Genomic DNA, 14604 nt, shown 5'->3' on the forward strand with positions numbered 1-14604 from the left:
CTTAGGGTGCAGGTTTATTGTCAGATCATTATTTTCATGGAGTCACACATCAATCTGTAATGATGGTAAATGTGCAGTTATCTTATCACCAAATGCACCAAAAACTGAGTTATGTACCAATTACTGGTGTCACAATATATTTCTTTGCACGTGTGTCCTCGGGAAAGAAGCTAATTTACACGTTTAAAGGCCATGCAGAAAGAAGTTCCATAATACTCTACATATGCAATCTATATGACGAGGGGATGTATCTTTGAGATATATGTCTCTACTTAAATATGGATGACTGTGGTTGGAGCGAAGGATGGATTTATCGCATTTTAGGCACAGTTGCAACCATAATCCTGCTGCTGTTACTATGGTAATGAGATGCCAGCTCTGTCATCAGTGCCACTGGCAGAGGGGGAAATTATAGGACATGATCCCTCTTCATCTATCTTAGTCTTCAGAGAGAGAGAGAGAGAGAGAGAGAGCATGCGAAGAGGAGGGATTGTACTGTATGTTAGTACAAGCAGCTGTGAGTGTGCGTGTGAGGTGTTTATGTTTCGGGGAAAAAACATTGAACTCTGCACCTATGCTGCTTGACAAGGAGATGATGATGTATGGATGTATAGATGTATAGATACAGTAGATCATTCATGAGCACACAGAACACAGCACATTCTACTGGTTAGCGATTTGAGTGGAAAAAGCAGCAAACTCTCCCTCTGCTACAAACTCAACAAATCTGAGCCTTTGAGCTCAACCAATCGAGTCTACCCATCCCAACATTACTGTAAGCCTCTGTCAGATAAATCTTTGTCTCTACAATGAGTAAGCGCTTCAGGATTTAGGAAAATCCAAATCATCATCATCATACTGACATCTTGGCATTTTAAATATGCGTCAGCAATAAGCCGGTGGCTAAGCTACAGTGATTTTAAAGGTAAGCTAATAGGTAAAAAAAATAAATCCTAATAAATTGCTTCTGATTTATTATTCTTATAAACAAATTTGAACACACTCTGAAATGGTTCAGTGTGATTTTATGATCACAAAAAGGAATTAGGATTTGCACACGGAGAGCGCAGACCTCCGCCAAGGCCATAGGTGCATTCAGGTGGTCCAATTATCCGAGTTGGGAAGTCGTTCATCCGACTTGATGTGTTCATGAAAAACAACATGGACGCTACAAAGAAGAAGTGTTGTATTTTATTGCTTGGAGCATTTAAACAACACACGTTGAAAGCTGTTCTGAAGTTGTGTTTTCCGACTTGAGGGGACGTTTTCACAGTCTCGCGATGTTACCGAAAGGGAAAGATCATAAATGTAATGGGTTTCTTCTTGGCCGATGGTACACCCGTACACCAAGTTTCATGGAAACAAACAAACCCAACCAAAAACACAACTTGGCGGAGGTAAAAAGGTTAATAATAGCTTATGAACACAGTCTGTCTGGTACATACCTCTGCCCACCCTGCTTGTTGAAGGCGCACGCTAGCGCCACCACCTGACCGGTGGCCCTGCTGGGTACTGGTACACAAAGCAAGGAGGAGATCTCACAGCCCAACATGCTGGACAGCTGCCTCCGCTCCTCCTGAGAGGAGGAGAGTCAGACAAATCTGTTCAATATAAAGGTATATATATATATATATATATATATATATATATGAATAGATAAATAAGAAAGAAAGACAGAAAAACAATGTCCTTACAGCACTGATGTCCTGAAGAGTAATCGACTTCTTCTTCTCGACAACCTGACCAAAGCGTCCAAACATCAGCTGAACGGAGGAGACAAAAAGGAGAGAGATAAAATAAATCTGTGTAATAAGAGCAAGAGACGGGAATAAAGCAGAATTGTTGAATGAGTCCCTGGAGATTCTTTTATGGTTCAAATATATAAATAGAGTTTGTTTATTCTGAGTGAAGGCTATTACCTCCCTTGTAGAAATAGCATATATGAGCTAACTGCGTTTTCTTGTGTCCAGATATCTCTATGCTCCAACTACTATCAAGATTTCACTAATCATTTAGGCTGGGGTACATGGTCCATCTGCACATTAATGGAACTACGTCTGCAGGTAAGGGAGACTAAAAGGGACCCAAAAGAAGTAATTACTTGCCCAAATGTCTTAATTATAACCCCTGCCATGGGATTATTAAAGATTACATGTGAAGGGTTTATTCATCGTATCAGACCTAAACGCAGGGTTACAACACTTGCATTAAAAGTATGCCGGTTAAAAATGGTAACAAACCTCCCTTAATGTATCTTAGTGTACCGCCTCATGGCCCTCAGTGTAAGAAACACATGTGGATGAATGAGTGACTAACTAAATGAAGGCATGATGTACTTAACTGGGAACAAAGAACACAAACAAACCAACAAATGCAATTAATGAACGAGTGTATTCGTATCTATATGAGTAAAGTCCTGTGTTTGTTTGCCTCACCGGGAAGCTGATCTCCTCCTCCAGGACTTTGTCTCCAACTACCTAAAGGTCACAGAGGTCAAAGGTCACATCTTATTTAATTGAGTCACCGCTAGAAAAGCTAGATGGCATTTATTTGTGTTTGCGTGTACCTGGCAGAAAAGCTGGTGGTTGTCCTCGGACACCAGTAGCAAACAACAATGCTGCGACTGAGTCTGCTGCTGCAGCTGTAGAGGAGCACAAACACAATATCAGTCCTGATATTAAATCACACACAAACTCTTTATCAGACTCAGGCAGATTGTTTTTTAAAGCCTCAATCCAAGATGTTTTGGAACGTAGTGAAGGTGTGAAGATAAGATTAGAAATCAGTGGACAGTGGAAAATGACTGAGGCTAGGGAGCAGAAAGAATACAATATTATTTTCATTGTCTTGCAGCAGCTTCACATTGGGAATAAAGTCTCCCACTAGTGCGACACACATTTCTATTCTGTACAGAAAATGCTAATTAAATATCTAACAATAACAAACATCTGTAATAAATGTAGCGTATTATAATACTAACATATTAATGAGAGGATTCATTCAACTGGGATCTTTCCAAAATACATTTCTATACATTATTCCCATGAATATTGCAATCTTCACTTTTCACTAATAATCATCTCAGCCAAGTGATCAGAACATTTATGCTGTTTAAATTACTGTAAAAACATCATAATAACATGCTGGGATTTTAACAAAAGACCATTCTTTGAATGTGAAATCTCGTTAAAAGAGAATGCAAATAAATGCTTGTTTTTATCCACTACCGTTATGTGATTATTAGAAGTTGCTTGTAAGCGCTAAGTGCGTTGTCAGCAGTTTCCACTCCACACAAATTGAAAATGTGCATAAAAAGAAGTGGATGTCTGTCAAAGATGTCTGTGTGTGTCTAAATAAAGGAGTGTGTATGTACGCAGCGTCTCTGCTGCAGTGCTTTGTAAGACCTGCAGAGTTACAACCGTCCTGCTGTTATCTGTGATGAGAAACATTTCATTCATAGTCTGAAAATCAGTCTGAGGTGGGAACACAAATAATGCGGGTACACAATCATGTACATGATCACACCCACACCCACACACGCACACGCACACACACACACACACACACACACACACACACACACACGCACACAGAGTCATAAGAGCAGTGTTTTCTCACACATCATTCCTCTGTAATCCACAGAGCGGGATACTGAACCATCAGGAAAGGGATATAGACCAGGCACTCGCCCCTCCGGCACACATGCACACACATGAACTCAGACACACACACACACACACACACACACACACACACACACACACACACACAGCAAATCGCTGCTCCCGCACACAATAAAAAAAAACTCCACCCCCTTTACTCCCAAATACAGTTAATCCCATGAGAGCTGCCCCAAGCTCTTCTCAACAAACTGACGATTCCTCAGAAGCAACAATCTCCTGCTTCTCTTCCTCCCTCCCTCCCTCTCTCTCTGCACCCCCTTTTTACAAATGTAACAATAAACAGGCGAAACAAATCATGTCAAATTCAAAATACATTTCAAAACCCCTGCAGCCTTTTGCACAACCACAACTTCTCCCTCTCCCTTCCTTCAGATGAAGGTTTAGAGGAGTCAACGACTGACGTTTTAAATGCAGGCTGCATTGCTGCTGCGGTGTTTTTCGACCCCATGAATCTAGTCCTGCAGCGTCAAGGTAGCGGGGAAGGTCAACTATTCTTTTCACTAAAAAATACCCAGATTTTTAAAAAAGGAGCAGACTGCTTTGAGCCAATTTCAATCAAGATTTTTTTGTCCTCACACACCCCAAAGGTATTCATGGTTAACAGTAAATGAGTTCCTCATTGATAGAAAATGATGAGAAAAAGGGCGAAATGAGCTTCTGATAATGTACCAGAGTCCCTTTAATTAAACAATCAACATTTTAACTACTTAGTGCTTAAGCAGCAAATGGTAATTGTAAAATCAGATTTTCATCATTTTCTTTATATGATAAATTATTAAAGAGTCAGAGAGAGAACAAGGGCCAATATTTCTGGGGTTCTGGTGCAGCCTGTGGATATTTGAATAACGGATATCCAGGCATATCATTGTTTACAGTCTAGAATAGTAGCTGGAGACACAAGAATGGAGTTGGAGTTGAGAGAGACGATGTCTACCAGTGTACACTCAGTTAACAGTTTATTTGTTAGCTAATAAAAAGCTAAAACGGTGTCAGACGATAGCCGATGGGTTCCGAGATTTCATTTTGTCTAATGCATTCTGCCTCTTTTGCTCTCCACACGGACAGTTTACCTACATACAACCACAGCCTGCGAGAACGTGATTGATCATAAGACCATAAATGGAAACCAGAACCTGCCAACAAATTCTGCTTTCATATGCAGATTTCTGTTTATAGAGATTGTAACTGTTGTTAAATAATTAAAAGAAACACTGAGCATGTAATATATTCTGAATACCTGAATCTTCAGGAACAGACTTCCTTGACATTATGTATGTTAGGGCAGCAACGATTATTTTCAATATCAATTCATCTGCCAATTATTTTCTAGGCCTAATGAATTGTTATATCTGAATATAGTCAAAAACAACTCCGAGATAACATTTTCAAGTTATTTTGAACAAAACCCAAAGATATTCAGTTTAAAAACACGCAAGAGAAAGAAAAGCAGCAAATTACTCGATGAAACCAATGAATGTCCTTCCTTTCTGATGTGGAGACAAACTCTGATTTCACTTTCAGCTTTACTGAATCTTGTTTAAAGAAATTCAAAGCATGTCCTTCACGCTCAATAAGTAGTACGAAAACATAATCACAAGTATGTGGGTACATCCATTAAAGTTCTCTGAAGTCCTGTTGACTGAGTCTTTGTCCCTTTGACGCAGTATAACCTTCAAGTCTCTCTCCTCTCTCTTTCGTTAGTTCCCTCTATCTCATGTTTTCTTTACCAGTGAATAATTGCCATACATATAACTTGTTGCCAGGTGTCTGCCCATACTGTAGCTGATATCTCTTCTCCCCCCGGCATCCCTTCTTTTGTCTTTGATGTATATGGAGGGGGGCTGAAGAAGCAATTGTGTGATACAAATCTTGTGGTATAGGTAACGACGGGATGAGGGGAACAAGTCAGTGGGAAGGATTTCATGTTATGCATGTACTCTACGTCTTTATCGTGTGTGTGTGTGTTTGTGTGTGTGTGCGTGCGTGCATGAGGGAGCATATGAAAGATCTCAACCACTTACATAATTGATGACTTTGAGCTGGAGAGAGGCTGCATCAAGGTCAAAGAGCTCACCTGAAAGAGAAAAGGGAGAGAGAGTGATGGGAGTAAAAAAGCCAGAGAGAAGCAAGGTCAGATGGGCGTTAAGGAAGACGGGGGGAATGCAGAGCATGTAGCCAAATGGACAGAAAGCAATCCAGGGAGGGATACATTGAGACGGGGAGGTCGGGGAAGGGTGAACAGAAACCAGCCAACAGAGGGACTAATAATGAAGACAAGACAGGAGATGGAGGGCTGCCTGGACTGCAGATGAAGACAGAAGGAAAGAGTTGGACAAGGAGGCAGAAATTCGAGGCAGAAGCTGGGGAAAAAACTGAGGAGACTAAAGCCAACTTATATTTATTGACAATTACCAGGGAGCAAACAACATTGATGTATGTGTGTGTGCACTGGAACAGCTTCCATTATGCATGAGATTTTAAACAGTGTTTTTGTGAAGCGTTCTGTTTTCACACAGGAGCTGTCACATTCCTCATGCCACTGACGAAGTCCATCTAAATTCAAAGAGCTTTTTATTCAAATGGGCTTACTCTAATAACATACATCACCTCACATATACCAGTGTATGTGTGTGTGTGTGTGTGTGTGTGTGTGTAATTATGTTTGCCTCACAGTTTTATGATTGTATACACGAGGTGTAGGAAATGTAAGATGTGTGAGCGAGAGCAAAAGAGGAGGTTTATTTAATATGGCTTTATGTATGTTGTTAACTGTGTGTGTGTGTGTGTGTGTGTGTGTGCATACCACAGAGTTGCAGAATGTTTTGGTCCAGTTCGCTGTAGTCCTGGTCTGAGACGTTGAGCTGCAGCAGTGCATTGTGGGACTGTATGGGAGAGGGGCTGAGAGGAGTTCTCTGGTAGGATGTCTGAACAGCCTGGACTCGCGCACACGCCACAGAGGCCTGTGACACACGCAGACGAGCACCAAAGTCAGTTGAGATTAAAGAAAAAGGTCATTGAAGTAAACAACACACAGGATTCAATTCAAGTTACCCCTTCTGTAAACCACCCTGATAAAGGCCCAGTGCCAAAACAACTGTTACCAAGTTTATTTTTCACATTAGTGACCAGACAGATGAAAGAGAGAGCTTACGTGTTTCTCCAGCGTGTTAAGATTAAGTTCATCCTGATCAGAGAGTGGATTACAGCCCACCTGCAACACACACACACACACACACACACACACACACACACACACACACACACACACACACACACACACACACACACACACACACACACACACACACACACACACACATTTCAGTCCAGCCCAGTACATGAGTTTGATTGTTGCAGGATGTGCTTCCTCTGTTAATTTGTGGATGTTAAAATAAAATAAAATAAATGTTTGTGTTATTCAGCTGTTAATATCTACCTTTTTGTAAAGGAGGAGGTAATGACGTCATCAGTAGAGATTGCTTTTGTTACTTTGGTTTATTAAAGTTTTGAAACCCTATTGTATGTTCTTGAATGCAACTACTCACCAGTAAGACAGCGATGGCCTTGTCCCGCTCCTGGTCCAAGAGAGGAATGACAACGGCTAAAAATAAAAATAAAGAAAAGCATTCTTAATACATAATATATTGATTTAGACAAAACACAACCTTGGACCTTTTATTGCCCTCCTTTAATTGTCTTTCTATGTCCATGTGAAGATGAAAAAACCCCAACACTGCCGAGCAAAACACTGCTTTCTTTTCTCTTCTATAATTTGTTATCGGTATAGAGCAGATTGCAACAGCAGTTACTTATGGACAGAATAAGTTTGACCTTGGAGGTGGATGTTGCTGAATTTGTGGACAGCAGACACACAGAATGATTTGTTTACCACATTGGTACCAAACAAACTCTTATTCCTGCAACATCATTAAAAAGTTCAGTGGTATTTATTGATCCACAAAGAGCAGAGCAGTCATGCATGTGTACATGTGGATGTCTCCATGATATCATCCCTCCAGGCTAATCTCTCCTTTCTGTTTTTAGATAAAAAACACATAATGTTCATTTGAAGAGAAACGCAGAGTCTACTCATTGTACTCCTTTCGAGCTCTTGCATTTTTTTCTAATCGTAGACATTCATTGCTTTTTTTTTAGTGTGTGTGTGTGTGGGGGGGGGGGTCTCTTGTCCAATTTAATTGCCCATGCGGCTCTAAACCTATCCCTCTGCAATCATCATCTCTTGTTCACTACTTCTCTCTTATTCCTTTTGTTAGTTTTTCATCTCACATCTCTCTGCTCCTCTGCAATCACAGACACACTATCACACATCAACAAACACACACACACACACACACACACACACACACACACACACACACACACTCAGATGTTGGTCCATTTGTCTGCCCGTCAGCATCATACAAGCCCTTGCTACACCCTTCAACATACACACATGTTGGGAAAACCACATGCACCTCTTCTGTGTGCTGGTAACGGTGCTGCGAGACAGATTCTGTATTTCTCTGGCAGTTCGGACAGAGGAAGGCCGGCACACTGACATCGCTTCAGCTGGTCCACGATACTCCTAAAACAGACAGACACAAGTTGGTTTAGGGAAAGACAATTGCCCCCAGCATATCACTCAGAGTGAGGAACAGAGAGACAGTCCGTCAGACATTGGGGAGACAAAGAGGAAGAAGGAATTTGGAAGATAATTGAAGCAAATGGAACGTTGTGTGTGTGTGTGTGTGTGTGTGTGTGTGTGTGTGTGTGTGTGTGTGTGTGTGTGTGTGTGTGTGTGTGTTGAAAGTGCTGGCCAGGAGTGATGATGGTCTGTGCGTGTGAGATATTTAATACAGCGGGCAGCTCTCCTATGCTAAAATATGAGACATTTGTTTATGCTGGACTGACCATTGCCAAATGACACGCAGACACATAGATTTTCACACAAATGCACAAAAAAACAAACACACACATGTGGCGATGTCACTGCACGCTTCAGTAAGCAAACACACTCTGACTGCATGAATATGGAAATGAAGGACAAAAAGAAGGAAAATAGTTTAACACAGGTACATTCATGATCTATGTGCTTCCCATAATAATCTACTGAACCCTGCAGCAGGTACACACACACACACACACACACACACACACACACACACACACACACACACACACAAAGCAGCAGCAGCAGCAGTCACTCCATTACATGCTCACAGAGTCTGAAATCCCTTCAGACCATTGCAGCCAAATCTCTGCATGGTGCATTGATTTAAAAGTGTCCATTTATTTCAGCTCACTGAGGAACAGCCTACTTCTCTCAGAAAGACATTCTCGGCGTTGTTTACTATGGTGCTGACCTTTGTGTAATGTCTTTGTTCAAAGCAGCTTTTCTGCACAACCATGATGCCAATTTAAAGCGAGTAAAGCAAAGAACTAAAATCCCCCCCTGGGGCGTTAAGATTTAGTTTTCTCTGTGCACATATGACAAACCTATTAGATAATACAATGTGTGTGTGGTGTATGAAGAAAGATATAAGGTCAACTAAAGCTTCACACAACTGCTTGGAGCAGTTAGCAGCAACAATAGCTCAAATTGCAGAACATAATATAGGTCAAATCTGTTGTGGTGGGAGGTGTGTGTACAGTGCAAGTTGGCCCCACAGATACAATGTAAATGTGGGTGTGCATTTGGCACTCGGTAATCAGCTGATTATTAATTGATCTGGGTTATGCTAATGACTTAAAGTCCCAGCCCGAACCTCCGCTCCATTTGTCGTAACTGCTTAAGCATCATTAAGAAACACTGCAGTTCCTAACACCTGATGGTGTGTGTGCTTTAATGGCATCGCGTTGTGTTGTTGAGGACAGAGAACAAGAACACCATTGTCAACAGTGCGTGAAATGATTCCTGTTTTAAGGAGCTAAGAAGGAGCTCCACTATAATTAGTCTGTGTGTTTGTCCATATGTTTGATCATTTACACATTTTACACAACTCTGAGGGGGGGGGGGATGCAGCAATACCGCACGTAGTCATGGTACCAATATGCTGTGCAGAAATATAATAACAGAGGTGATATTCCAAGTATAAGTACAGTAGTAATAATATATACATAGAGATGATATACTGTACGTTTAAGTCATATCTGCTCGGTATTATAATGTATTCTTATAACATTTGGTTGGTTTAAATCAATAATAATGCTTGTAGACAAATTTATCTCTAACTTTGTTCATTGTTTTTTTGGCAAAATAATTGCTGTGAAAATATGAGTGCAGGGAAGCGGAGAGAGAGAGAGTCTGTAATCATAACGGTTTATGTAACTGAATTGCATATTAGAGCCCTTTTTACAAAATGAAAAACATATTTTAGAAGGAAATAAAACAAAGCTGTTGTGCAGCTTTATAGTGTATATGTAGCTTATCACTGCATTCTGTATACTTTAGACATTGGACTGTGAGTTTACCTTTTGCAATATCTCTAACAACAGCTTGTTGGGCATCCGTTATCTTGTACACAACACATCGTTTAGAGGATAAACAACAATAAAAGCAGTTTTGGCTGAACTTGTTTGTGCGTTTTGACTTTGCATGTTCGTGTCTGTCCAGTGGGCTTGTATGTGTTGGAAAGTGGGCTGGAATGAGACTAAAACAAAGTGGCCTTCTTCCTCTCAGATGGGTTTATTGAACGTGTGTTTCTTTTCTTTGTGTCTATGTGTGTGTGTGTCTGTGTGTGTGTGTGTGTGTGTGTGTGTGTCTGTGTGTGTGTGCCAAGGTCTTAAAAACAGGCTTATATAAACAGATGAATTGAAGGGCGAAAAGTAACAAAGTGCCTTGTAGCTCTTTTAATATCACCAATATCACAATTGTGTGTGTGTGTATACGTGTGTACGTGTGTGTGTACGTATGGTCAATGCTTGTGTCCTTGTGTGGTGATTAGGAGTTGGAAAGAGGGTTTTTGTCTGACAAACAGACCTTTTCATCTATTATGCGGTGTTGGTTTTTTGCCGGAGCCTGGGCAGCAGGCGCAGGAGCACACAGGGCTGTAGAGCTTCAGAGAGCACTTAAGGAGAGGAGAGGATCGCTGTGTCTCACTGAGGACCCCGAGCGCTGTCACCTTGGCTATTAGCCCTGCGACACTTCCGCAGGGAGAGGGATTGAAGGTGAGAGAGAAAGAGGAGCAGCAGGGAGAGAAATGGTGGTGGTGGGGGGGGGGGTTACAACACACAGCCAGCTTACTGCTTCATGGCTCTTTAGAGAGAGAGCAGGCTGAGAGTAAAAAAAGGGCAACCACATAGTGATGCAGTGAGGTGGGAAGGTGAGACCGCTGATAACAAATGGGCGAAAGAGTTTGTCAGAGAGAGGGATGTGTAATAAGAAGGAGGAAAAGGGAGATATAAAAGGGAGAGTTTTAATGAGAGAGCAATAGAAGTGGGGGATGAGGTGGTAAAAAATGACTGTGTGCCTCCGTGATGACAGTCTCACTGTGACACGCAGATGATGTGATTTTGGGCTTAGCGACTCATAGTCATTCAGGTGACACACCAGCTTTTCACACAGAGAGTCTCTGTTTCCCGTCTTCATCTCTCCCTTGTTCTATTTGCGAAAACATCTGTGGTTCGCTGCCGCTGTACACACACACACTCACACTCACACACACACGCACACACACAGAGAGACACACAGAGTACACACCTGATCTTTCCCTCCTGTGGCAGTTCGTGTGGTGGGTCTTCAGATAGCAGCCTCGAGTATCCCTCCGGCAAGTAGACACATACACACTCCTGGAATAAAACACACATATAAGTGCATATTCACTCGTAATATTCATTTGATATTCATTGATTTAATGACTGATGAGTTTTATCCATTTGCAACGAGGCCCGGGCCTGTGTTCCCTGGTCTTATGTCAGGGCTGAGGCTTGTAGCTCCACTGCTGTGACTATTCACAGGAAGCTTTCAGTTTTCAGGTGATAAATCAAGGAAACGTCAAATATGTTTAGCTCTTTGTTTAAATGTGTGTCTGTTCAAATACCGTGCTGGGTAGCAGCTCCTGTATGCTCTCTCGAAGGGCCACTCGAAGCGAGCGCGCATCGACAACCGCCGCCAGCCGCAGCAAAGCATCCTGGGAAAGGAGACAAACAGATGCCCTGATGTCTGTTTGGTTGTTTGTTTACAATCTCATGATGTGCGCCTCCAAAAACCTGAGGCCTTGGCTTTAGTTGAGTTTTTCTTGTGGGTACAAGGTTTATGTTACGACAGCTCTTCCCCAGATATTTAGCTTGGCAGGCCACAAATGCATCTGAAACAACATTTAAACTGTGCCACACTCATAGCACAGCAATCTGTGCCTGTTGGAGGCACAAGGGAGGTACTTGAAAATGAAGTGAACTACTGAAGTGAATTACTGGAGTTAGCTTTGCTCTCCAGGACACTCGATGCATTTGTTTCATTTTGGCACTGTGAAAACCAAGATACAGACAAGAAGCAGATAATTATTCATGAACTGAAATGATATATGGCGGTACTACCGGCAACTAAATCTTATGGTTCACAAATGACATAACAGATATTTACTTTCTTATACATCTCATTGATGCGTTCTTTGAAGATTGGATAGAAGCACTTAGGAGGAGAGGGGGGGGTTATCTTAATTAGTCTGTCTCTGATCAATCTTTTAAATGTTTTTTTCATTTCTTTTGACTTTATTATCTTTCCACATCAAAAACTCAGTACACTCACAAATTCTAAACACACATGGATTTAGGAAAAGAAAGTGACTCCTCTTCAGAATAAAGGCCACATTATGCTTGAAACAAACTAGTCTGAGCATTGTCCAACCACATAGCTGTTAAAAGTAGACCCAGAGTCGGGGGGCAAAACGCTGGTAGTCTAAGAGAGGGGCAAGTTGCGATGAATGGTACAGATGGAGATTGTGGAAAGTCATAATGTTGCTTGATGATGTTGCAAAAAGACAGAAATAGTTGAGAGAGAAGTTTAAACCTTTCCTACTTTGTTGCTTCTGCACACACGGCCAATTGCTGCATAAAGTGGCCGTGCTTGTCTTAGAAAGAGGAAAAATTCCAAAAACAATAAACAAAAAAATAGACGTCCCAATTCCACTGTCAGAAAGGTGTTTTCGATGCGGTGTGACCATCAGAGAAGCACTTTCTTTGCAGCATACTAATGCCTTAAAAGGGTCAGTATAACTGCAAGGTGAGAGCCATTTGTTTTCTCTTTTTGGTCCTCTGAAAGCAACTTCCTTAATAAAGATGAGGTTTGGAAACACGGCAGAGAAGAAGAGCAATGGTAAGGCAGGAGAGCTGATCTGAGATAAGTTTCTATCTTAAGGTCATAAAAGATAGAGTTTGTGCTTCAAGGTTTTTTACATTTCCACCTTCCACAAACATTACAAACAGGCTTAGAGAGCTGCAGCTTCTCACAACCACAACTTTATTAAATAAAGTAACAGTCCATGCTAGAAACGCATACTATAAAAACATTTACACTCTGTGTGCAGTCTAATTAAATCCCTACCAGTTCTCACACTACACTAGTATTACATGTATGCACAGTGTAAAGACTGAATCATAGCAGGACTTCAAAATCTGATCAAAGCAGAGAAAAATACCGCAATGACAAGGGCTTTTTTTAACACTGTGTACTACAGATTGAAAGGAAAACGATAGTGTTGAACATGTTGCCTGTGACTGCCAGATTAACCTCTTCCAGTTGTTCTGACAAAGCTGTTAGTCTCACACTGAGGGGGTCCATCTGTCAAACTCTCTTATGTTTTTATTTCTCTCTTCTTGTTGAAGAAATACCCACTTCTTCTCTGTCTCTCACTCACGTTCAGTCTTTTGTTTGATTGGGAATAAACATGGAAAACAAGGGAATGGGCAGCAGAGGAAAAGTCGTTAATGGGCGGGTGAAGGGGGAGGGAGAGGAGGGTCAAGGAGTGAGTAAGGAGAAGAGAGGAAAAGGAAGAGATGGTGAGAGAGTGGAGAGTCTTATCATGCCTGAGTACTAAGTGTAGGTTATTACGTGTGATTAGATATGATTAAATGCGATTAGCTTTGATCACTCAATCAGCCTGCCAGAGTGCTGTTGTAATGAAGTTGGACCTCTGCCAGCCCGTGTGTGTGTGTGTGAGAAATCATTTGAGAGTGTGTTGCATCTTAAGCCGCAGATCTTGAAATGCTTGCACAAATACCAATAAGTAATGTTTGAACAAAAGTAGATCTGAACAGCAGACTCCTCTGAGCAGCATCTGAACACCTCTGGCTTCCCATCCTCCCCACTACAGACGCTTAAACCTGCCTTTGTGTCTACGCGTATGTGTGTGTGTGTGTGTGTGTGTGTGTGTGTGTGTGTGTGTTTGTGCATCACTAGCAATAAGATGTATGCCTTGGTAAATGTCACCTTTCACAATCATTTCTTGCCATTAAACCTCATCTGATATAATAATGTACCTGCTTCTCTACCCATCATTACATTTTTAAGCATTTTATTTAAACATGTGCTAATTCCCTTTAACTTTCACGCTGTAACGTAATGTCTCAAACATGTTTTTTTGGCAAATGAAAAGCTTTTAAAACATTTTATTTAACACGGTACTTTTAGAGGTCAATGGGATTTTTAAGGGTTACCTTACCGCCCCAGCATAGTAATTAGATAGAGGACAATGTAATCCTTCAGTTAGATCAAAACTCGACAGCCTCTACATTTTTAATGGAAGCAGCAACGTGGTTTCAATAAACTAGCAGGTTTTTTTCCTCTAATGACATTTCAATTTATGTGATTTTGGACAAAGCTTTTATCTAAATTAAGTTGAAATTACCACAACAGGGAACATTTTTAATACTCCCTCTCTGGGTGTTAACTGGCCATTATGATAATGGAGTATTTTTATTTTAG

General features: G+C 41.2%; 1 protein-coding gene across 1 annotated transcript in view; it reads right to left on the reverse strand.

Moving 5' to 3' along the window:
- pde2a (phosphodiesterase 2A) overlaps positions 1 to 14604 on the reverse strand; it is a 91907-nt gene that overhangs the window by 16322 nt on the left and 60981 nt on the right. The window contains 11 exon segments of the mRNA XM_029445868.1: positions 1446 to 1576; positions 1695 to 1763; positions 2436 to 2477; positions 2567 to 2641; positions 5705 to 5757; positions 6487 to 6643; positions 6835 to 6894; positions 7229 to 7284; positions 8159 to 8268; positions 11383 to 11471; positions 11723 to 11812. Coding sequence (XP_029301728.1) covers positions 1446 to 1576; positions 1695 to 1763; positions 2436 to 2477; positions 2567 to 2641; positions 5705 to 5757; positions 6487 to 6643; positions 6835 to 6894; positions 7229 to 7284; positions 8159 to 8268; positions 11383 to 11471; positions 11723 to 11812 — 932 coding nt within the window.

Source organism: Cottoperca gobio, chromosome 13, assembly GCF_900634415.1.
Source record: "Cottoperca gobio chromosome 13, fCotGob3.1, whole genome shotgun sequence".
In the NCBI taxonomy this organism is placed as follows: domain Eukaryota; kingdom Metazoa; phylum Chordata; class Actinopteri; order Perciformes; family Bovichtidae; genus Cottoperca; species Cottoperca gobio.